This window comes from Jaculus jaculus, chromosome 10, assembly GCF_020740685.1.
Source record: "Jaculus jaculus isolate mJacJac1 chromosome 10, mJacJac1.mat.Y.cur, whole genome shotgun sequence".
Taxonomy (NCBI): Eukaryota; Metazoa; Chordata; class Mammalia; order Rodentia; family Dipodidae; genus Jaculus; species Jaculus jaculus.
In genome coordinates, this window is record NC_059111.1 from 29,636,093 (window position 1) to 29,660,078 (window position 23,986).

Genomic DNA, 23,986 nt, shown 5'->3' on the forward strand with positions numbered 1-23,986 from the left:
CAAGAAATAGCAAAAATTTTACAACCTGACCAGGATGTCTATGTGACAAATCCATTTCCAACAAATAACTTTATCTGATTCAATAGTTCAGAGTGCTAAATTGAACCAAAAGCAGGATATTAAGATTTCTGATCTTGATTCCATCATGTTGATGTTTAATAACAAATACATTTTAGAAACTAATTTCAAAATTGTCTTGATAGGTATTATACACTGACCTTTTAGTCTTAATCTTATGCCATAAGATATAACCCATTACTTAATAACTAAAAAGATTTTCATTTTTCCTTCATTTGTTTATTTGAGAGAGAAAGAGGCAAAGAGAGAGAGAGAGCAAAAATGGACACACCATGGCCTCAAGCCACTGTAGACGAACTTCAGACTCATGTGCCACTTTGTGAATCTGGCTTTACATGGGTACTAGGAAACTGAATTTGGGTCATTAGGTTTTGCAGGAGAGCACATTTAGCCACTGGGCCATTTCTCCAACTCAAAAAAGACTGCTAATCCAATATTGTGAATACATTTCTAGTTCTTGTTCACCTTGTCCTGAATTTATGGGGCTTCTTCTTCTTTCAACCACTTCATGATTCTTTTGGATACCAGAATTCCTTTGTACCTTTATACTGTGATGTTTTATTATATATGCTAATATTTTGAACTCTATAGATACAGTGTAGCTTTAAATAATTTTAAATCAATTAAGAAGTATATTGATTTCACATGACTAGATATTGAACTTAGCATGGACTTTTAAGATAATTAAATTATAATACTGTTATCCATAGGCATCCCACAGCTAAATCAAAAAGAATATGCAAAATTCAGAAAGTGGAACATGCTTAAGAGTTTGGGACAAGTCTCTCATAAAGACATGCATTATTTTACCTCCATGTTGTAAAATAATGTTTTTTAGAAATTTCTTTTGTCCACAAAACAAAATTCAATCACTTTCAAGCACCCAAAGTAAATATTCCTGGTTAAGAATATGTTCTGGCTTATGTTACCCATCTCAGAAAAACATCATAGTTGATTAAAGCTACTCTGATTCTGAATATTTTCAAGGTACAGGATAGTAAGTGCTACAACTGTAATACCTCTATTTTTAAGCCACTGTTGCAGCTAATCTTCTAAGAACAAACACTCTCATAGGCAGGCAAGTTCTTTCTGTGAACGATGTCTGGGACAGAGCCAGTATCTGCTTCCATTCTCATTCTTTGGTCCCTTTTCATAATTCATTATGGAAGCTTTGTTTTGACACTGATCTGGAGACATTATGGAATCACAGTACACTTTTTTATTTAATTAGACATTTTCCAGCTTTTAGCTTCAAAGTTTCACTGATTTTTTTTTTTAACTTAAGGGCTCTAGAAACTATTGTACTTGAAAACCACCTATTTTTCTGATTCCATTGTCTACAGTTAAGATAGAATGCTCTATAGCTGTATAAGTTCACATTCTTTGGATCCAAGCAACACTTCTAGAAAATATTTCCTGTCTCCTTTGTTATTTTCAAAATGCTGTCATAGGATCTGTTCCTATCATGTATGGACTGCTTCTGTCATAGAATCAGTCTCAGACTTGAATCTGGTCCAACAACCCACTCCATTCAAGAATGTATTACTTAACATAACTTAGCACCCAATGGATGACCAGCTAGTCTTGGCTTAAAGTCCACTAGTGATGGGAAAATTAATCTTCATAAAACTCCTCTTCCATTTATGGCTTAGCAGAAAGTCTGCTGACTGTGGTCACAGGATGGATTAACATTCCGGCAATATGGGCCAGAGCAAGAGTTATTTACCTTCCCTAAGCCTTGTCATTCGTGCCTTTTCTGGGATGGGTTCAAAAGATAGCTGATGACAAACTATTAGAAGATAAAACAAATCAATGTAAGATATGCTCCATGCTGGTTAGCTTCCTCTTTCCCCAGAAAGAAGTTCCTTTCTCTCTTAAGTCCAAATGAGCCTCCCTATAAATTATTTCATTCAATAAATATTTACAAGCAGACTATTTAAGGTACTACGAATAAGACCAATGGGAACTTATTTTCAGGGACATTATAGTGTAGTGAGAAGAAGCAGGCAAATAGATAATAGATGAAGTTTACAGGAAAAAGGTAAGTGACTAGATAATGGTGTCTGCAGTGTAGACGATTAAACTGGGGCAATATGCAAGCTACAGGCAGTGTCTCAGGCATTACACTACCGGAATCTGAAGGGCTCTAGAGAGCACCACTGAAAAAAATAGTCTTTTAAATCGTTGAAGACAGCTAATGTATCATCCTTGAGATTCTCCTTCAAATTGAATATCTCCAATCCCTTCAACTATTTCTTATATAACCTGATATCAATAAAAATTTTCATCTAGAACGAGTCCCTTTTCCCCCATGTGTATATGGCACACATGCATGCATGGTCATGAATGTGCAAGAAATAGAATAGCCTTGGGCCTTGTTTCTTGGGTATATTGACTACCTTTTTGTGAGACAAGGTCATTGGTCTAGATCTCACTGATTACACTAGAATGGCTGGCCAGTACACTTCAGACACCTAACTATTTGTCTCCACTTTTCCACTGCTGTGATTATAGGTGCAAGCCAACATGACCACTTTTTTTTTTTTTTTTTATGTGGGTGGTAGGGATTTAACTCAGGTTCTCATGACTGTGAGTTAACTACCCAGCCCAGATTCCTGTATTATCAACATTTTGAACATTTTCTTAGATTGAAAACATCTAAACATGTGCAGTACAGTGAAAACATTGGCCCCTTCATCTGGATTCTGTAACTAATGCTACATAAGGCCATATTATCTTACTACTTATTAGGGAAGATCAATTATAAACTATAGCCCAAAGTTGAGTAAGTTGTCATAAACTAAAAGTACCCAGTCTTTCCTCAAAAACTGCTAGATGGACGTACTTGTTTCCTAATTGCAACCTTACATCTACTTTTGTTGTGTTTTGTTAGTTTCAATCAGCCCATAAATGGTTTTGAATTTAATTATTTCTTCTACTATATTAGCTGCTTGAGTAATATCAATATCATTTATCATTTTTGTTAACATATTTTACAACTGACAAATGATAAATTTAACAAAGACAAAGATATCTCAGCTCTTTGGTAAATCAGTCAACAAATAGGGCTAAAAGTATAGATTAGTAGTAAAATTTATGCCTAACATGCTGGAGGCCCCAGGTTCACTTCTCAGTCCTAGAAAAGTAAAAACAAAATCACATCATCTATCTAGCAATCTATCTGTCATCTATCACCTAACTATCTAATTTGCTCATGCAAAATAGCCACACTGTTATAGATGATTCTTCCCCACCACCATTAACTTGTGTTTTCTAAATTATATGTACAGACTAAAGAATAAATAAAATGATAGTGTCATTTTACTAAGAATATTCTTCTAAGCTGAATCAGGACTGTTAATTTATTGTTAGGGTTATTAATTTAACCTGGTCAATAGCAACATGATGATAGTTATAATTAATAATCATTTTAGTATATGAAATTGGTAGAAATTCTCCTCTACTTCTTAATTTGAAGGTACATTTTCTCAAGCACTCATAGAAATGATTGATGATTAGTAACTCATAGAAATAATGATTATTTGTTAGTCAAGCATAAAAATACATTATTTTATGCTATAGTGTATGTTTTAAAAACCAAACAAAAGCTTTTAGAATGAATACTTTGAATCTTGGCATAAAAACACATACACAGAGGACTAAGAATGCATTTCTGAGTGTGGGAAAGCATTTGCCTTTGATAAGAATGTAGAATTAAAAAGAACACATTTTGTTGAGTGTGGGCAGAGAATTAGTCTTTATGTAGAGGAAAAAGATTACATGATATGATTATTTAGATAAAATATTACCACAGAACACATTGTCCTTGGGAAGTTCTCTTCTATTTTTGATTTTTATCTGCCCTTGCATATCCCTGAAGAGCTGATGAAAAGGAGAGAGAGTCTTAGCTTACAATTTAATTTGTGTCTTTTTTCTAAAACTTTCCAGCAACACAAGCAATAGCAGGGGCCCAACTTCACCAAGGCCTCCATGTCCCAGGTCTGCGCAGCCAGCTGAGCCCCAGCATGGCAGGCACAGCTGATGAACAGAATCAGGTCAGGGAAGATGGAGACGTCTGAGACGAAGAATGATTTGTGGTTGGTAAAGCACGAGTGGCTTTCTTCCTGAAGTATGTGTATGGTCTTGATGAGCATCTCGGATTGGGTCCCATACCAATGACATTCATTGATTTTGATGAAACCTAAAGAGAGAAACAGATACAGTAAAAGTAAGCCCATCTTAGCTGAACCAGACCTGGGGGAACTCCCAGCTCTATCCCAGGAGACTGATAGATGAAGTGAATGCTGTAAGCCCAGCCAGTGAAGTGCAAAGTGGCATGCTTATCTCTCCTGATCCCCAGCACTGAGCACTGTGCCTAGCCCATATTAGGTGATTAATAAATATTTGCTTGAATGAACACAGTGTACTTTGCTCATGATAAAAGGCTTTATGCAAGATCAGAGGGGATGACTTAAGGTGAACTGTATATTTCAATTATGGCTTCAAAAATTTCAAGTGCATTCTGCTTATTTTCTGCCCACTTCCACTTGATATTGTACACATCTCTCTGTGTGTTTTCTGCCACTTCCTTCCTCTGGGAATGGGAACTCCTTGAGAATAGGATTTGTATTTCCACTGCCAGGAGAGGGACTGGCATCTAGTAGAAACTCAACAAATATTTGTTGAATGAATGAGGAGTCCAACACTGGTTGCATTGATGAAATGATTTGAGGGTAAAGTCAGTAATTTTTGCTTTACTTGTTATTTGGGTACAGGAAGGAAACCCATGAAGCAAATTCATGAGACTATCTGAGAATTCATTGTCTATGTTCTTAACTCTATAGAATACAATGTATACATATATCACATTTTGACATCAAATAACTATGCAAAAACATCTTGATGTAGCAGAGGAAGGGGAAATTTTGAAAGCATTAGATGGGGTTCTTTGGTGAGTTGTCATATTGTGAAGGAATAATCTAAGAACCCTTTGTCAGAACTTAATTTTAAAATATTTTTATAAATTATTTAAGAGACAGAGGTGGAAAGAGACAGTATTGGCATGCCAGGACCTTTTGCCACTGCAAATAAGCTCCAGACATGCACCAGGTTGTGCAACTGGCTCTACGTGAGTACTGGGGAATTGAACCCAGGCTGACAGGCTTTATAAACAAATGTCTTTAACCACTGAGCCATCTTACCAGCCCTCCCACAACTTATTTGTAAAATGAATGATACATGTGTTAAAGAAGTGATATGTGTGTGTGTGTGTGTGTGTGTGTGTGTGTGTGTGTATGGAGAGAGAGACAAATCAATGTAGAAATTTTTTTCAAAAAAATGTAATTGTAGGCAGGAATAGTGGCAGATGCATTTAATGCCAGCACTTGGCAGGCAGAGGTAGGTGGATTGCTGTGAGTTCAAGGCCATTCTGAAACTGTTTAGTAAATAGTCTGAGCTAGAATGAGACCTCACCTCAAAAAATACAGATTTAAGTTAATCATTTATATTATATAATAATATTTAAAATATTAATTACATTTAATTTGTTTAGCTTCCACCCTATCTCACCAAAAGGAAATAAAGAAGAAAAGTGGCTTAGTAAAATTCAGATAAGATCGTTATCAAATAAAAACTAGGCAATTATTTTAAATTTTACATAAGCAATTATTCCAAAGGATTTTAAACTTCAGAATACACAAAAATATAGGCCATGTTTTATTAAAGTGAAGCCCACCAATCTTTGCAAACAATTAAGAGTACTGAAATCTGCAAAGATCCCTGCTTCCTAATGTCCACATATGTCATACTGTCCCCTCCCCTTGAGTGTAGATGAAAGTGACTCACTTCTTACATATTATGACAAAAGTGACAGGAAGTCCTTTCAGAAATCAGGCTATGCAAGTTTGTGACTTCTATATTCTCTCTCTCTGTCTCTCCCTTTCCTACCCCTCCCCCCACTTGCTTGTTCTGGTGAAGCAAGTTGTCATGTTGATTCTGGCCCATGGAGAGACCCATTTGGCATGGCAACCAGGAACAGACTCTTGCTACCATCTGCAGCGACAGAGCAAGGCCTCTCTGACCCTTAGCCAAGCCTTGAAATGAAGGCTATCTTGGCTATGACACTGACTGGAGCCTGTGACAGACCTTGGACCAGGGTCCCAGAAAAGCCTCCTCTTATATTCTGATCCACAAATCCTGTGACGTTAAAAAACAATGCCCTTATTGGAATATGGACATATGTCAGTAATAAAGGGTGCACTTAGTATGTGTGAGGCCTGGAACTGCTCCCCAGAGCTGCTTCTATCACTTAAAAATGTCCTTGTTTTAGACCACTGGGATTTATGGTAATCTCTTATATTAGTAGATAATGAAACCATCAAGTGCCAACCACCTTATATATTGCCAGGAAAGACTCTTATGTGATACTTCAAAATTACTGAAATGATCTTTAGGGTAGATCTCAGTGAAATACTACTATTTCATAGTAAGAGTAGCATATTCACATCAAAAACATCCTTACTGGGTTAGCTGACTTAATGTGTGTGTTTTTTTTTTTAATATTTAATTTATTGGTTCTCCAACAACCTTTTCTTCACCCTAAGTTTTTCTTTGCAATGATCTATTGTTTCATTTTAATAAGGTCAAAGAGAGAAATATTGACAATGCCTTATTGAAATTATTAGATTTGATGGTCAAATGACTATGAGGAAATTGGAGATACCTGATGAGAAAACCCTTGCAATTATAACTATAAAAGTAAACTTATATTTATATCCACCTCAGTTGTTAATGGTTATGACAAAACTGGCCTGTTGTAGGAGATTTGTTTATTCATTTCTAAAAGGACTCTCCCTAGGGAGAGTTGTGGTATGATTTATCCCTTCTATACAAACAGTACAGATTCTAAAGACTTATAAGCAGACCTGAAAAACTAAAGAAATTTAAATTCCAATAAATTATATCGCTAGAGAAAGAAGCAACTCCAATGTGTTTGATACAGGTTGAAAATCCTGGAAGAATTGGTATGGATTATCTTCATTGAGGTATGGGGTAGTGGAAGTGAGGTCTAGAAATGACAGCATATTTAGCTGTAATAATTAAAATACCACTTTCCCTCCTCTCTACTTCTCTTCAATTTCTTAGAAACCATTGTGAAATGTCATGTTTTATCTTTTTTGCTTTCTTATTTTTTCTACATGTAGGTCTACTTGTGAAGAGCATGTTCATATTAGAGAAAGATGTGATTAAAACTCTATTTTTGCACTAGGGAGATGGTTCAGTGGCTTAAGCATTTGTCTTGCAAGAATGAGTACCTGGGTTCAGATCCCCAGAACCCATAATAAAGTCAGACATTGTAGTGGACACAGGAGAATCTCCCCAAAGCAGGCAGGCCAGCTAGCATGGCAAATGCAGCGGTGAATGTAAAATCCGGCCTCAAACAAGGTGGAAGGCAAGGACCAACATAGTCCTCTAACCTCCATACATGTACTGTGGTGCATGTACACCTGTTATATTGTTATATTATTATTGTTATATTATTACATTACATTATTATATTATATATTATTGTTATATTGTTATATTATATATATTGTTATATTAATGTGAACACACACACCAGAAAAGGTCTATTTTAGCTTCATGCGATAGACTTACTGATTCTTAATAGATATTATAGGAACAATACATAACAACATCCAGATGATTTCATGTTGATATTAACTAACAGGTACTTTTTAGGTAATTATCTGAGCTTCCCTGTCAATAAACAGGATAAATACATCAAAGTATGAATTAAAGTATGTGGGATTTGTCCTTAAAAACTTTTAAGCATTTAATATCTGGCAAACTAGGAGCTATGACTTATTTCTAAGACTTTGAGAACCTTTTATTTTTTTTGGGGGGGGGGTTGAGGTAGTGTCTTGCTTTAGCCCAGGCTGACCTGGAATTCACTGTGTAGTCTCACAGTGGCCTTGAACTCATGGCAATCCTCCTACTTCTGCCTCCCAAGTGCTGGGATTAAAGGTGTGCACCACCACACTCAGCTCTTGAGAATGTTTTGATAACTCGTTTTAATGCAGTGATTTTTATAATTGTGCTGTAAGTTTGCCTGTGTTCTGGAAACTTCCATCCTTTTCTGCTCCGTGGTCTTCTCATGTTTTGCTCTCCAGCCCTGTCTTGTATCAAGGGTTAGTGAAATATGAAGAAAGGAAATAGATTAAGGGAGTGTGTGAGGATTCCTCAGTGTCTGTGTACAGTCTGGCTCACCTGGTAAACCTAATTCCTGCCCCAAGGCCATGGTAGAAACAATGGTCTTAGTTCTCTCCTCAACCCAGTTTTAACCTCATGACAGGTCTGTGGCAGACTCCCCCAGCGGGTAGTGCTGAGGAGGGACCAGGCCCGCTGGTTCCTCCCAAGGGGTTGAGGAGGAAGATGAGCTTCAGTAGACTCAGAACCTCTCCTAGTCACTGGAGAAAAACCACACTGAGTCGGGGAGTTTTGTCAAAGCAGGAACTCGCTTTATTTATTTATTTTTAATTATTTATTCATTTATTTATTTGAGAGCAACAGACACAGAGAGAAAGACAGATAGAGGGAAAGAGAGAGAATGGGCACGCCAGGGCTTCCAGCCTTTGCAAACGAACTCCAGACGCGTGCGCCCCCTTGTGCATCTGGCTAACGTGGGACCTGGGGAACCGAGCCTCGAACCGGGGTCCTTAGGCTTCACAGGCAAGCGCTTAACCGCTAAGCCATCTCTCCAGCCTGGAACTCGCTTTATTGTTACAGGCGGTTGCCTATATAATGTTGGGGATGAAGGCGGGGATTCTAGGATGGGGGAAAGGTAAGGGCCAGTAGTAAACTATGACTATTGAAATAATAATTCCAACTCCTGTGAGGAAGTAGCAGGCAAGAAGCCATTAGGCGTCTTGCTGAGTCCTAGCTGGCCAGAGACAGATCACCAAACTTTAGCTAGGCTCAGGAAGTTCTACTAGGCCTCACGCCCAGGCCTCTCACAGCCCAACAGGTCTGTCATGAAGTTATGAAGCTTCACAGTGAAGGACAGGGAAATGAATGCACCAGGACCTTTTCTGTCCTATTAGCCACAGAGGAAAACCAGCCTGCCCCTGGGGTGGGAGACAGGGGTGGGACTGATCTTAGGGTAGGTGAGTATAGTTTTCCTGGCATAAGGCTCTAGCATGAAATACCCATTTCCAAATCTCAATATGAACAGAGTGGAAGCAAACAATTACATAGAAAGAGTCTTCCATCAGTATAAATTCTAGCCTACTTGGGAACTCTTGAGAGATTAAATGAATTTTTAGGGGAAAACAAGTATTCAAAGCCTGGTTATTTTCAAACTCCCACACATAATGATGTTCTTACCAATTCTAAATGATTATTCCCTCAACCCCCAAATTTCTTAATTCCTCTTATGGAATTGGACTGTGTCTTCAGGAGAATGGTTTGATCTTGCTGTTTTCCCAATGACAAATTTTATCTTAACATTTTCAGTTTCTCCTTTAGCCTATGTGCTTTCTCTCAAGCCTCTTCAACTATCATGAATGACTCTCTTGTATAATTCTCCCAAGTACAACCTTTCCTCACATACTCTGCCTCTCCCATAAACTGAAAGTCTGGAGCTTTTACATTAGGGACTTTGCTTAGGACTAGATTTGAAATGCCAAGTTTCTAGTGGCATTACATATGGGTAGCTGGTACTTAATACTGGCTTATTTGTATTTTTGGCAGGATGCTAGCCACTAGACATAGCTCACTGGTTCCAAGTTAATGAAGTTTGTGTGTTGAGGTGGCTTCCAAAACAAAGAATATTCTGTCTTTTGAGATTTTTCAAACCAAATAAACAACCTAATAAGGTTCTTTTGTATATGTAATTTCTTTGGACTTTTAAATTTTTTCTGCTTGAAATAAGGCAAAAAGTTTAATATGGTGTTAGAACTGAATGGCAATTTAAAAGCAATAGTTCCAAGAAGAAAGTTAAATATTTTTAACCATGATTTCGTGCTTGAAAATAAATCACACTTAAAATATTTTCTAACATCAAAAATTCAAAAGATGTAGACACTGAGAAGTAAAATATCACATAATATAATTATTTACAGAATTCCCATTAACATCATTTGTTTTTTTGAGGCAGGGTCTCAATCTAGCCTAGAATGACCTGGAACTCACTCTGTAGCCTATGCTGGCCTTGAACACGTGGTGATCCTCCTACCTCCACTTTCTGAGGGCTGGGATTAAAGGTATGCCATGTAGTTGGTACCTGGCTAACATCATGTTCTATTTGAAAATCAATTGTGTGTATTATCTAAGCCGTATGATAATCCATTATTTAAGTGAATCTGGATTAAATGGTAAATTCAGTTTATATGGTTAAGAAAAAAGGTTAAAATTTATCTGATTTCCAGCTTTAATTTTTTTATTTTTAGATCATTTTTGTTTGCTTTTAGTCCAGTTATTTCAAAGTAAGGAGAGCAGGGTGGATCTGCACAGGTGTTTGGCACAGTAAGATATTGTGAAACTCATCCTGCCCCATCTCAGCATTGCATTATGTGGTTGAGTTTAGCACCTCCTGGCAAGCTGTCAGAGCCACTCACTACCCATACTGTGGGAGGCTAATGAAGTATAATGCCAAACCCAGATCTCAAACTTCCTGTGAAACAAAGAGAAAAGCTGTGGTCCCTATATTTTTATAGAATGATGCTTTATTATACCTCCCCGTGGGTATGATCCAAAATTAAAAGTATTTTCCTTACATGTAAAATAATGTATACTTTTTAATGCAAACTTCAAACACTTCAGAACTACAAAATTAAACATACTATCAAACAGCCTTAAAGCATATTTCTCTAAGTTAAAGATTTCTCTTTCCATTATTTTTACTCTCTAGCATTATTTTTAATATGGTATTCCTATTACAGCTAAATGAAATATGGTTCCAATGAGCTCAAATGTCTGCTTCAAAAATGTAATTCCTTCATAGCCCCTTGTTAACATTCTATGTAACAATCATCTAACTATTTCAGATACTTAAGGTAGCTTGCAGAATGATTTATGATGGATAATTTAACATTCTGGCTGAGTATTAACATATTTTTCTAGGAATTGCTATTTTTCAGAATATTAAAATAAAATATATTTCACTAAGCCACAGCAAAAACAATTCAGAAGGCAGTTGAACCCTCTGTGATCAGAATCATCATCAGCAACTATGCCAACAGTCCACTGAAGATGTAGTGGGGACTTAAGCCTGAGTCTAAACTCAATTATGATATAAGTATATAAGTATTCTTTTGCATGTGTGTGTGGTATATGCACATGCATGCATCCTTGCATTCCCATGTGCTTGTCTGCAGTGGCCAGAGCAGAAAGTCAGCTGTCCTGTTCCATCACTCTTCCATCCATTCTTGTTTGAGCAGGAGTCCCTTACTGATCTTGGACTTTGTTGATCTATAAGTCCTGGGTCTCTGCTCACTTATGGAACTTGGGTTACAGGTCCACATAGCCATACACAGCTGTTCATGTGGGTCCTCCTCATGCTTGCACCAGAAAGTACACCTGACTGCTGAGCCATCTCTCCAGACCAATATATGTACTCTTTAAGTTCCTTTTCTGGAATAAGTTTTTTTTCTTTTTTTTCTCAACTTGTTTACTTACACAGTTTATATTGATGTCTACAATCTATGTCAAGTGTAACACCCAACATATATGCCAGGTGAGTAAGTGTTAGAAAAATGATGGGAATAAATGTGAGACAGATATCTTCATACATCTGTGTATAAGATGCTATTTTCCAAGTGACTTCAACAGATATCCCAGCACACAAACTCTTCTTACAATGTGACGTTGACATTCCTCCACTGAGGAGTTTAGATCCAGACAGAAGTAACAATAGGTGACTTTTCAAGCTAGGCCACCCACTTTCTACCTTGTTCTCTGGGATATTTGCTCTGTATACTGGTAGATTCCATATAAAAATTTTGTTTTTGTTTCGAGGAACTCAAACCAGCCTAGAATGAGAGACCATAAATGAAAACAGCTTGTGGCCACCTGAAGACAGAGACAGAGACACAAAGCATGAATGTGGTATCACTGGACAGGTCTCAACTATTCCACCAGCTACCCTTCATTCCAGTCTCAGAACACACTTTTCTTTCTTTTCTTCTCTTCTTTTATTCCTATTCTCTCTTTTTGAGACAGTATGTACTCCAGGCTGGCCTTGAACTTCTGTGCTCAAGTGATCCGCTTGCCTCAGCCCTCTGAGTAGCAGGGACTACAATGGCATGCCAGTAAATCTAACTGCAACCATGTGAGAAACTTCACAGCAAGAACTAAGGAGTCAAGCCTTTCTCAAACTGTGAATTCACAGAAACCATAGAGAAAATGCAGTGATTGTTTCTGTTTAAGATTTGAGGCAATTCTTCAGCAAATGGTGTTGGGAAAACTGGATACATATCTGCAGAAGGATGAAAATAGATTATTTTCTCTTACCATGCACAAGAATTAAGTCCAAATGGATTAAAGACCTTAACATCAGACCTGAAACTCTGAATCTGCTAGAGGAAAAAGTAGGGGAAACCCTTCAACATACTGGTCTTGGCAAAGACTTTCTGAATACAACCCCAATTGCTCAGGCAATAAAACCACAGATTCATCACTGGGACCTCATGAAATTACAAAGATTTTGCACTGCAAAGAACACAGCGAAAAAGGCAAAGAGGCAACCTACAGAATGGGAAAAAATCTTCACCAGCTATATATATGATAGAAGATTAATATCTAGGATATACAAGGAAATCAAAAAGTTAAATAATAAGGAATCAAACAAGCCAATCAAAAAAATGGGCTTTGAAGCTAAATAGAGCATTCTCAAAGGAAGAAATACAAATGGCATATAAGCATCTAAAAAAATGTTCTATGTCACCAGTCATCAGAGAAATGCAGATTAAAACTACATTGAGATTCCATCTCACTCCTGTCAGATTGGCCACCATCATGAAAACAAATGATCATAAATGTTGGCAGTGATGTGGAAAAAGAGGAACCCTTCTACACTGCTGGTGGGAATGCAATCTGGTCCAGCCATTGTAGAAATCAGTGTGGAGGTTCCTAAAACAGCGAAAGATTGATCTACCATATGACCCAGCTATAGCACTCCTAGGCATATATCTGAAGGACTCATCTCATTTCCTTAGAAGTACGTGCTCAACCATGTTTATTGCTCAATTTATAATAGCTGGGAAATGGAACCAGCCTAGATGTCCCTCAACTGATAAGTGGATAATGAAGATGTGGCACATTTATACAATAGAGTTCTACTCAGCGGTAAAGGAAAATGAAGCTACGAAATTTGCAGAAAAATGGGTGGATCTGGAAAGAATTATACTAAGTGAGGTAACCCAGGCCCAGAAAGCCAAGTGCCACATGTTCTCCCTCATATGTGGATCCTAGCTACAGATGATTGGGCTTCTGCGTGAGAAGGAAAATTGTTAGTAGCAGAGGCCAGTAAGTTAAAAAGGAGAAATAAAGGGAAGAGAAAGGAAGGGAGGAGGGTACTTAATAGGTTGTTATTGTATATATGTACAATGATTGAGATGGGGAAGTAATATGATGGAGAATGGAATTTCAAAGGGGAAAGTGTGGGGGGGGAGGGAGGGTATTACCAAGGGGTATTTTTTTATAACCATGGAAAATGTTAATAAAAATTAAATTAATTAAAAAAAGAGTTGAGGCAATATGTTACATGACTATAAAATACATTCTGGAGGCTGGAGAGATGGCTCAGCAGTTGAGGCATTTGCCTGCAAAGCCTAGAAACCTGAGTTTAATTCCCCAGTATTCACATACACATAAAGCTGGTACATAAAGTGACACATGCATCTGGAATTCACTTGCAGTGGCTGGAGGCCCTGGTGTGCCCATTTTCTCTCTTTCTTTCTGCTTGCAAATAAATAATGAAAATATTTTTTTAAATACATTCTTTAAAAGTAGGAGGCACTCTCCATGGTATAGGACTGGAAACAGACTTCCTGAACAAAACCACAATAGCCCAGGAAATTAAACAAGCACTCAACCAACGGGATCTCATGAAGCTAAAAAGCTTTTGTACAGAAAACATACCATAAGCAGAGCTAATAGATTACCCATTGAATAGGAGAAAATCTTTGCCAGCTATACCACTGACAGAAACCTAATATCTAGAATCACAAAGAACTCAAAAAACTAAACAATAAAAAAAAAAAATCAAACAACCCACTCCAAAAGTCAGGTAGAGAACTAAATAGGGAGTTCTCAGACAAAGAATTACAAATGGCTAACACAAACCTAAGAAAATGTTCAACATCCCTAACCATTAGGAAATGCAAACTAAAACAAATATGAGATTTCACCTTACCCCAGTAAGGATAGCAAACATTAAAAATCAAATCAAAACAAATGTTGGTGAGACTGTGGAGAAATAGAAACACTCATTCACTGTTGGTGGGAATGTAAGCTGGTATAACCACTGTGGAAATCAATATAGTGACTCCTGAAAAGGAAGAATATTGAATTACCAACAGAGCCTTTTATTCCCTTATTGGGCATTTACCCTAAAAGCTTCACATCTCAGTGCAGAAATATTTGCTCAAGCATGTTTATAGCTGCTCAATTCATAATAACTAAAAATTGGAATCAACCTAGGTGCCCATCATTGGATGAATGGATAACCAAGATGTGGTATATCTACACAATGGAATTCTACTCAGCAGTAAAAAAAAAAATGACATATTGGAATTTGTAGAAAATGGACAAACTTGGAACAGATCATTCTAAGTGAACTCACACAATCACAGAAAGACAACCACTGCATGGTCTTACTTATCTGCACTTCCTAATCTGGATCAGCCCAAGTTGCTGACATAAATGAATAGCTTCTTGAGGCTTGGGACAACAGGGAGGGTAGGGATTGGGAGAAGGGAAACTGAAACCAAACTTAACTGGTACCATAGAATCCTGTTCCTTAGAAGTGAGACTAAAAGGTGGAACCCTCAAGAGGACTTTAGAGGGAGTGCCTGTATTGAAGGACCCTGGAGAGAGTGAAATGAAACTTAACCTCAAATTTCTCCTGTTTCCCTTTTTTCTCTGGCTTTTTATTTTTATTTTCCCTTGGTTCTGGTTTGTAATTCCCTGTACCAGGATGTGGTCTACATCCACAATGAGTTGGTGATCAGAGAGACCTACTAGATCTCCCAAAACAAACAAGACAAACTTCTGTCAGAGCATCTGATTACCAACCAGAGGTGCTGAAGACACCAAACACTGTTGGCACAGACTATGGAGAGATCTCCTGGTTGGAATCCAGAGGACAGCCAGTCCCCAGTTAGTCCACCTAGTGCTGGAAGGTGCTACAGCTACATGAGCTACTGGGGGGGGGGAGGGAGTGGCCAACATCTGTCCAAGCAATTCAAAGTCTAAGTGAATCAGAAGCAAACAACCTGTGTGATTGATATGATGCTCACACAAGTGCAATAGTGGCACACAGCCATGGTGGGTAACCAACTGCTCTTGGATTGGCTAATAGATCTGCTCAGTGGGAAGGAAACCATATCTGGAACCGGGAAACAAATTCGAATCATATCCATATAATGATTTCACTTTCTATTGTCAAGCTTCCAATAAACTTAGAGTATATGAGGGTATAAACCCTTTTAATTTTCTCAAAATTAATACTGGTTATTCCACTTAACTGGTGCTGACTTCATTCTCTGTTGGAGAATCTGCTTGTTTTTCAGACAGTAGCTGGACCTGAGGAGATAAATGACCCAGTGCACTCCACCTGGGCCCAGCTGAAACCACAGAGGAACTGGGGAGATAAGCAAGAGTGTTGCTTTCTTAGTGAATCCAGTATCAGTACAAGTGGGATGGAAAAAGATACTGAGGACACTCAACCTACCAAACCAGAGATCCATAGGCTCCTAAGTGTCCACCACTGAAATAGACTTAAAATGCTCCCACCATAGCTCAGGGAATTTTGCGGAAGAGGGGGCAGAAAGATTGTTAGAGCCATATGTTGGGACATTTTGCACAGAGACATTTCCTCTCGCCATCCCCCATAATGCATGACCCACAATCCCCATGGGGTTGACTTGCATCCTGAAGGAGGAAGCCCTCATCAGAAAAGGGGCAGGGACAGGCTGGAGAGATGGCTTAGCTATTAAGTGCTTGCCTATGAAGCCTGAGGACCCCAGTTCGAGGCTTGATTCCCCAGGACCCACATTAGCCAGATGCACAAGGGGGTGCATGTGTCTGGAGTTCGTTTGCAGTTACTGGAGACCCTGGCACTCCCATTCTCTCTATCTGCCTCTTTGTCTCTTTGCCACTCTCAAATAAATAAAAATAAACAAAAAATTATTAAAAGAAGAAAAGGGGCAGGGAGTAGGGAAAGGATGGCACCAACATGTGTCCATATCTAATAAAAAAGAAAAAGATGAAAGAAAAAATACATTCTTTATACAATCAGAATATTCTATATTTATGTCCAAATTTAGGGTGATGTAATTTCAATTCTTCTTATAGAGTGAATAGCTGTCCTGCTCCTCAGCCTAGAGAAGGCAATGAGAATGGCAAGGTTTAGTATGTAGTATAGAGATAGCTGGCCCTGAACTTAGATAAATTATTTATTGGAGAAGCTATATTGTAATGTTGGAGAAAAACTAACCAGCCCTTCCATGTATATGATTACTTTCAAGTAGCTTCATCCCATAATTTTAAAGTAAGATGAAAACAAAAGTATTTTCATAAATCACTTAGTTTATTATAAGACAGTAATAAGCATGAAGAGCATAATCTGCTACACTGGTATTCGTTGTCCAAGATTAATACTCAACCAATAGCCAGTAAATTCTTTCTAATGACTACACTTTTAATTCCTAAAATTGAAAATAAAACTTGTATTCTTAAGACAAACTTAGGAGCCAGGTATGGTGGTGCACACCTGTAATCTCAGCACTTAGGAGGCTGAGGCAGGAGGATCACAAATTCCAGGCCACCTTGGGCTACACAGACTTGTTTGTATTTTGAGACTCTATCTCAAAAGACAAACAAAATCTCCCAAAGTTAGTTGTTTTGGTGGTGATTTCTTTCTAAGCAAAATTAAATATGTACAAAAATGTGCCAGATTTATTTATGACAAATACTCATATAGTGCTTACTATTTTTTTTTAATTTTTATTTATTTATTTATTTGAGAGCGACAGACACAGAGAGAAAGACAGATAGAGGGAGAGAGAGAGAATGGGTGCGCCAGGGCTTGAACCGGGGTCCTTAGGCTTCACAGGCAAGCGCTTAGCCGCTAAGCCATCTCTCCAGCCCAGTGCTTACTATTGATGGGAACACATTCTCTGAGAGGGAGGTAACTGACTTGTTAAGGACATATATGTCAGAAGTGATAAAGAAGCCTAGGAAATCTTATTCTCACTCTATACACCAAACTACCTTTTTCTTTTGCTTTTTGCGATAGTTCTTTTTCTTTTGAAAAATTATTTTATATACATATATATATATATATATATATATATATATATATATATATTATAATTGGCTATACCCTTTTATCTCCTCACCACTGTTCCCATTACCCTCAGGATTCTCCTCAGTGGAGTTATGGTATTCACTGTGGGTCATGAAGGCCTCAGTCAGTTCCTGTGGTGGGGGTGGGAAAGACTGCCTCAGAGTATTCCTACCTACTCTGTGGCTCTTACAGTCTTTCCACACCCTCTTCTACAAAGCTCTCTGAGCCATGGCAGGCCTGTAGGCAGTCTTGATTTAGTGCTCAATTCTCTGTAGCCTCTAGATTTCTGCTTTGATAGGTTTTTTTTATAGCTTTTTAAAAATAAATTTCTTTTTCTTTCTTCTTTTTTTTGTTCATTTTTATTTATTTATTTGAGGGGGGGATGGGCACATCAGGGCCTCCAGCCACTGAAAACGAACTCCAGATGCATGCACACCCTTCTGCATCTGACTAACGTGGGTCCTGGGGAATCAAGCCTCGAACAGGGGTCCTTAGGCTTCACAGGCAAGTGCTTAACCGCTAAGCCATCTCTCCAGCCCAAATGATAGGTCTTAATTGATCTGTCACCATCACCCTGGAGCAGGTTGTCAGGCTAGAAGTAAGAGCAGTATTCGTATCACTACTTCCTCTGCAATTTCTCCTGGGTCCTGGCAGATGTGGTAAAAGTGGAAAATCTCAGGGTGAAACATCAACTACCTTCTTATGGATGAATTTTGGTTTTCTTCCATGTCCTCAGTCACCTGTAAAATAAAACAGAATCTCTAAGCAAGAATGAGAGCACCTTGTGTTAAAGCAAAAATGCATTTATTTGGGAGATTTTGTTTGTTTGTTTTAGTGTGTAAACCCATGCTTCTTCTCCAGAGAGCAGTGGGGCTTCTCTCTGAAGTCTGAATTTCATAACCATGGAATTCTGATACGGTTTTCTGTACCAGATATAAGTTATCTCTCATTAAGTAGGCATCATGTACAATCAAAAAAAAAAGTTGGTTACCTGCAGAGGCTGCATGCCACTATTGCACAAGTGTGCACTTCTTATCCAGCTGGCTGAGTTCACAGTCAGTCTGCAGGGGCCCCTTCTTACTCATGCTGCTGCTGACTGTTGTCCCCCATTGGCTCCAATAGGGCTCTCCAGCACTATGAGGGCTAGGCAGGTGATAGCTAGTTTCCCTTTTGGTTCCAGCACAATGTCCTGTGACTGAAGCCTGGGTGTCTTCAGCAGTAGGGCTTTACCTTTTAGCTTTAGCAGGTAATTGCATGTTTTGGCAATGGCCTATATGTTTTGGAAACCTCATGGGTCTCCCTGGCCAAAAGCTCACTGTGGGGCCACCCCAATTATGGGCCTAGAATTTGCTGGCCAGATTCCATGGCTTTAAAGTTAAGCTTGTTATACCTTCTGTCCGTCCATGCTGTCTCCCCTCCCCCCTTATTAGTGGTTATATTTTGTAGCATGCTAGTCAGAATGAGGTTTCTATGGAACTGATTCATGTTGTCTTACCTTTTGTGTAAGTCCCTCCCCACCTCTACTCCTCCAAGCTCCGCCCATCCCCAATATTCTGCCTCTCCCCTATCAAATAACTCCTCTTTGAGATGGTCTTATGTAGCTAAGTCTGGCCTTAAACTCTTCACCCTCCTGTCTCCATCTCCTGAGTGCAAAGACTATAGGCATGTGCCACTGTGCCCAGTTTATATGGTGTTATGGATCTAACCAACGGTTTTGTGCATGCTAGGCAAATACTTTACCAACTGAGCTACATCACCAGCCCCTAAACTACCACTTTTAATACCTCTTTGACAAGCTATTACTTGTTTAAATGAGCAATTTCCTCTTCAGCATTAATGAAACATTCCTAGGAATATACCTAGTGGGGGACAAATCTGCTACAAACATGTAACTTAAGTATTACTAATGCTGCCTTGTAGTTACCCTTGGAAAAAATGTTTCTATCATTCAGTGGTATTTTCAAGTACTTAAATACAAGGATATCAAGTATTATACAAAATAAAATTAAAAGCAGGGCTGGAGAGATAGCTCAGTGGGTAAAATGCTTCCTCATAGGTATGAAGACCCGAGTTTGATATCCAGTCCTCACATAAAAATGCCAAGTGTAGTGGTATAGGCCTGTAATCCTAACACTGGGAAAATGGAGACAGGAAAACCCCTAGAGTTTGCTGGCTAGTCAGTCTAGCCAAACTGGCAAGTTCCAGGCCAATGAGACATTCTGTCTCAAAAAGAAATGGACATCATTCCTGAGGATAATACCAGAGGTTGTCCTCTGGTCCTCACATGCATGAGCATAAACATGTACACACATGTGCATCCACACATATACCACACACATATGCAAGACAAAACAACATATATAATAATTAAAAGCATGAATATTTTGGGGGCTGGAGAGATGGTTAAGCGGTTAAGGCTCTTGCCTGTGAAGCCTAAGGATCCAGGTTTGATTCCTCAGTATCCATTTAAGCCAGATGCACAAGGTGGCGCATGCACCTGGAATTCATTTGCAGTGGCTGGAGGCACTGGCATGCCCCTTCTCTCTCTCTCTCTCTCTCAAATAAATAAATATAAATCAAAAAAAAATTAGCCGGGTGTGGTGGCGCACGCCTTTAATCCCAGCACTCGGGAGGCAGAGGTAGGAGGATTGCCATGAGTTCAAGGCCACCCTGACACCCTGAGATGACAGAGTTAATTCCAAGTCAGCCTGGACCAAAGTGAGACCCTACCTCAAAAAAACAAAAAAAAAAAATGTATGAACATTTTAAAATAAGATTTTGTGTTGCTAACTGCTGGAGTACACTCTAGTTTTTCTGTTTCAGATGTTGTAATTATCTACTTCTTCACTTGTGTATTGGCTGTTTCTCCCCATAAGCTTATCTGTACACCAGTAACCTACTCTGAGGTTTGGCATATGGTAGGTCCTCAATATATAATTTGAATACACTAAGGGATAAACAAATGCACTAAGGACCAAACTTGGCGCCTCACTCATGGTAAGCAAGTGCTGTATTAAGAAGTCACATGACCAGCCCCTACTTTAATATTTATTTTTGAGGGTGTGTCCAAATCTTTTCATTAGGAGGTTTGAAGGTGGGGGAGCAGCTGAACAGGTCAAGAAGATCTGAAGTCCTTTTTGCAGGGCAGATTGCCATGGTGTCCTCATTGCAAAAAAAAAAAAAAAAAAAAGAAATGTACTTAACCTTGTCAGTTGTATACCAAGTGGCTGTACAATGACTGTTTTGTTTTTTTCTGTGCAATTATTTTCCTACGTTTTGCCAATAAAAATTATTCTTGCAAAAAGATTCAAAAGAGCTGACAAGTTTGGTTGTCTAATCAACATCGACGTGGGAACAAAGAATCTCCTAGTATTGATGGAAGTGCATACGAATGTGCAAAATGAATGCTTCAGCTGCTTCCAAGAGGACTGGGAGCATTTCATAAGAAAAGAAAACATACAGATAGCAGATATGCACTTCACCTGAACTGTCTGGCTTTTGTAATCCCTTTGCAATGTTGGCTTGGAGGAAGAGCACCCATACACTGCTGGAGTATTCTGTTTATATGAGCCTTCCTAGCTGTAGATATTGAATCCTAGCAACAGGAGTGGACAGTTATCATATATAAATTTATGGCATAAGAGCCTCATTATCATAAAATTTTATTGACATTTTTCTTTCTCTGTAAGCATCTTCTAGGCTAGGTGTCAAACTGTTTCACTCTGCACAAAGCAGCTCTCTAATTGAAATCTGCCTCAGCTAATTTAGGAGAGTGAGTTTTGTAAAGTACACCGTCTTCTCAGATATTGTGGGGTCAATTACTTATGGATTATAAAATTTACAATGAAAGGTGTCTTTAAAGTTCAAGGGTGTTTTTTTAAAAAAAAAAAACTGTGATGCTAATATAATGCTCTCTATAAAACAACTGAGGCTAGATAATTCAAAGCCTATGTCAAAGGAGCTTCCCAAGATAAGCATAGCCAAAAATGCTACTGGCGTACAAAGCCTTCTAATAAGGTAGAGGAATATAATTAGACGAAAATACAGTGATGGGTATGTGCCAACTTTATTGAGATATCCAGTCGACAAATAATCTTAACAATGTCCTGTACTATCGATCTGCAGAGGTGAACAGCTAATAAGCAGGCCATTACGTTTAATTGAGAAAGACCTGTGAAGGGGTTGATTACAACCTGGAGCCCAGAAAGCTGTGGTGTCTACTGCTACTGCTCCAACCCTACCCCCCCAACTTTTTTTTTTTTTTTGTGGGACACTCCTTTGGGCTGACTTGGATCTGAGTACTTTTCCATTTCTTGAACTTCAAGTATGAATTTCAGTCACAGCACCAGGATTCTTAGTTGTGAAACAGCACCTATCCCGATGCCCATCTTTTTATTAATGAAAAAAGAAAAAAGAAAAAACCCCACTTCTTCTAGGACAGAGAGCGTGGCTTGTGTTATATCCCGGTTTCCACAGCTCGGGCCACCTGTACCGAGGATGCGCGCACAGGACTGCTCACCGGGCCGGGCCAGCGCCCGCACTTCCGGGGTGCAGTGTAACAGCTGGTAACCCCCGGGGTCCAGCAGAGCCGCTGGCGCGGCCTCCCGCGCGCTCGGTCTCGGGGCGCGCGGGGGAAGAGGGCGGGCGGCCGAGCCTGTGGGTCAGGGTTGACCGCCTCCCCCTCCCCCTCGTCGTCGTCGTCGTCCGCGGGCCGCGGGGCATGGCTGGCATCCAGCGCGGGCAGGCAGGGCCCGCCTGACCGGCATCCGACAGCCCAGAGGTCGCCGAAGCGGCCGGGGCCCTCCCACCGCGCGCCCGCGGGGCCCTCCCGCCGCCGTGACCCGGCCTGCTCCCGGCCGTGCGCGCGCCGAGCGGGGCGGCTCCGGGGCGACCCCGCGTCCTCCTCCGCCTCCGCCGCCTCCTCAGCCGCCGCCTCGGCCGATGCCGGCCATGACTCAGCGCTTCTCGCGGGCGGCCCGGCCCGGCCCGGGGACTCGGCCGAGCGCGGCTCCTCCCGCCGCGGCGTCCACCCCCTCTCGCCACCCACGCCCGCCCCCCGCCGCGGGGCCTTTCCCTCGCGCGGCCGCCGCCGCACTCGGCACTCGGCGCTCGGCGCTGCCTCAGCCTCGGCCGCCATGGAGCCCCGAGCCCCCCGCCGCCGCCACACCCACCAGCGCGGATACCTGCTGACGCGGAACCCGCACCTCAACAAGGTGAGCCCGCGCCCGCTGCGCCCCGGCTCCTCCGCCGGCCGCTGCGCCCCGGGCCGGCCGCCCCCCGCCCGCGTCCCCCCCGGCCCCCGGCCCCCCGCCCGGCCCCCCGCTCGGCCCCCCGCGCGTCCCGCCCCCCGGCGCGCTGCGGCAGGGCGGCGCCCGCGCTCCGACCTCAGCATCCCGGTGCGGACCGCGGAAGCTCCAGAAGTCGCCCGCGCCCCCTCGCCCCCCGCCCCGTAGACGCCCACCGGCGAGGCGAGGGTGGCGGGCGTGGGGGGAGACGGGCGGACTCGACAGGTCGGGCCTGCGCCGGGACGGGCGCCGACGGCCTACGGCGCCCCGCGGTTCGCCGCTTGGGATGCCCGCGGGACCCGGTGGGCAGGCTGGGAGTGCGCGCTGGGCGGCGTCCGCCTCGGACACTGCCGGGCAGGGCTCACCTGGAAAACCGTTCCAGCGTGGCCAGGTCACTTCATTTTTGATGCTGTTCTTTTGAAAATATCGTCCTTCAGACGTTAAAATGCTTCTTTTTAAGCATTTTTATTGAAAGAGAATTCAGTGTACGCACTATCATCTCTCTTAAGCTTCTGGTAACGTCGCCAACCCTTTCCCATTTTCCCCCAGACACCTAAAATCTCTCTCTTAAATGAAAGTATCACAGAATGGATCAATTTTGCTTGTACAGATGCTGTTTTTTCTTTCTTTCTTGCAGACAGGTTTGTCTGTAGATTTTTCCTTTTGTGTTTCTGGGTGTACTTGTCACATTCCCCATTTATTCAATACATTGAAAATTACATGAGTCAGCAGGGACGTGGAGGTCTGTTTATCTTTTGGGATTGTCTCTGGAATAGAATACCCCCCCCCCTTTTTTATTAGGAACTGGACTTCAGCTTTCTCTCTTCAGTCATGTTGCTGGTAATCTGTTGGTCATTAATGGCTTAAAGACTTGGGATTTATTTAATGCATTATTTATAACATGAGTTATTTTATTTCTATGGTGATGCCCAACCTTTACAGATCTATGATTATTTACTATTTATAGTCACATAATATAAAGTTTTAAGTTGCTTCTTCATATTACTCCCTGAAAATGAATTTAATTACCACCTTGATTCTTTTCCTCCCCCCC

The 23,986-nt window shown here is 40.5% G+C and overlaps 1 protein-coding gene and 1 long non-coding RNA gene across 3 annotated transcripts in view; one reads left to right on the plus strand and one right to left on the minus strand.

Moving 5' to 3' along the window:
* Window positions 1-3,718: 3,718 nt before the first annotated feature.
* On the minus strand, window positions 3,719-23,559 carry LOC123464014. Of its 2 annotated transcripts, none has more exons than XR_006639308.1 (3): window positions 23,298-23,559; window positions 18,344-18,387; window positions 3,719-4,279 (listed from the first exon to the last, which is right to left on the minus strand). It is a non-coding gene; the product is annotated as an uncharacterized LOC123464014 (long non-coding RNA). The 2 variants fall into 2 exon arrangements; XR_006639309.1 differs by lacking the exon at window positions 23,298-23,559 and adding an exon at window positions 22,831-22,902.
* Window positions 22,745-23,986, plus strand: part of Me1 (malic enzyme 1) — a 146,067-nt gene continuing 144,825 nt past the window's right edge. The window contains exon 1 of the mRNA XM_045160291.1: window positions 22,745-22,860. Within this exon, the coding sequence (XP_045016226.1) occupies window positions 22,783-22,860 (78 nt within the window). The 5' untranslated portion in view covers window positions 22,745-22,782. The remainder of the gene's footprint in view (window positions 22,861-23,986) is intronic.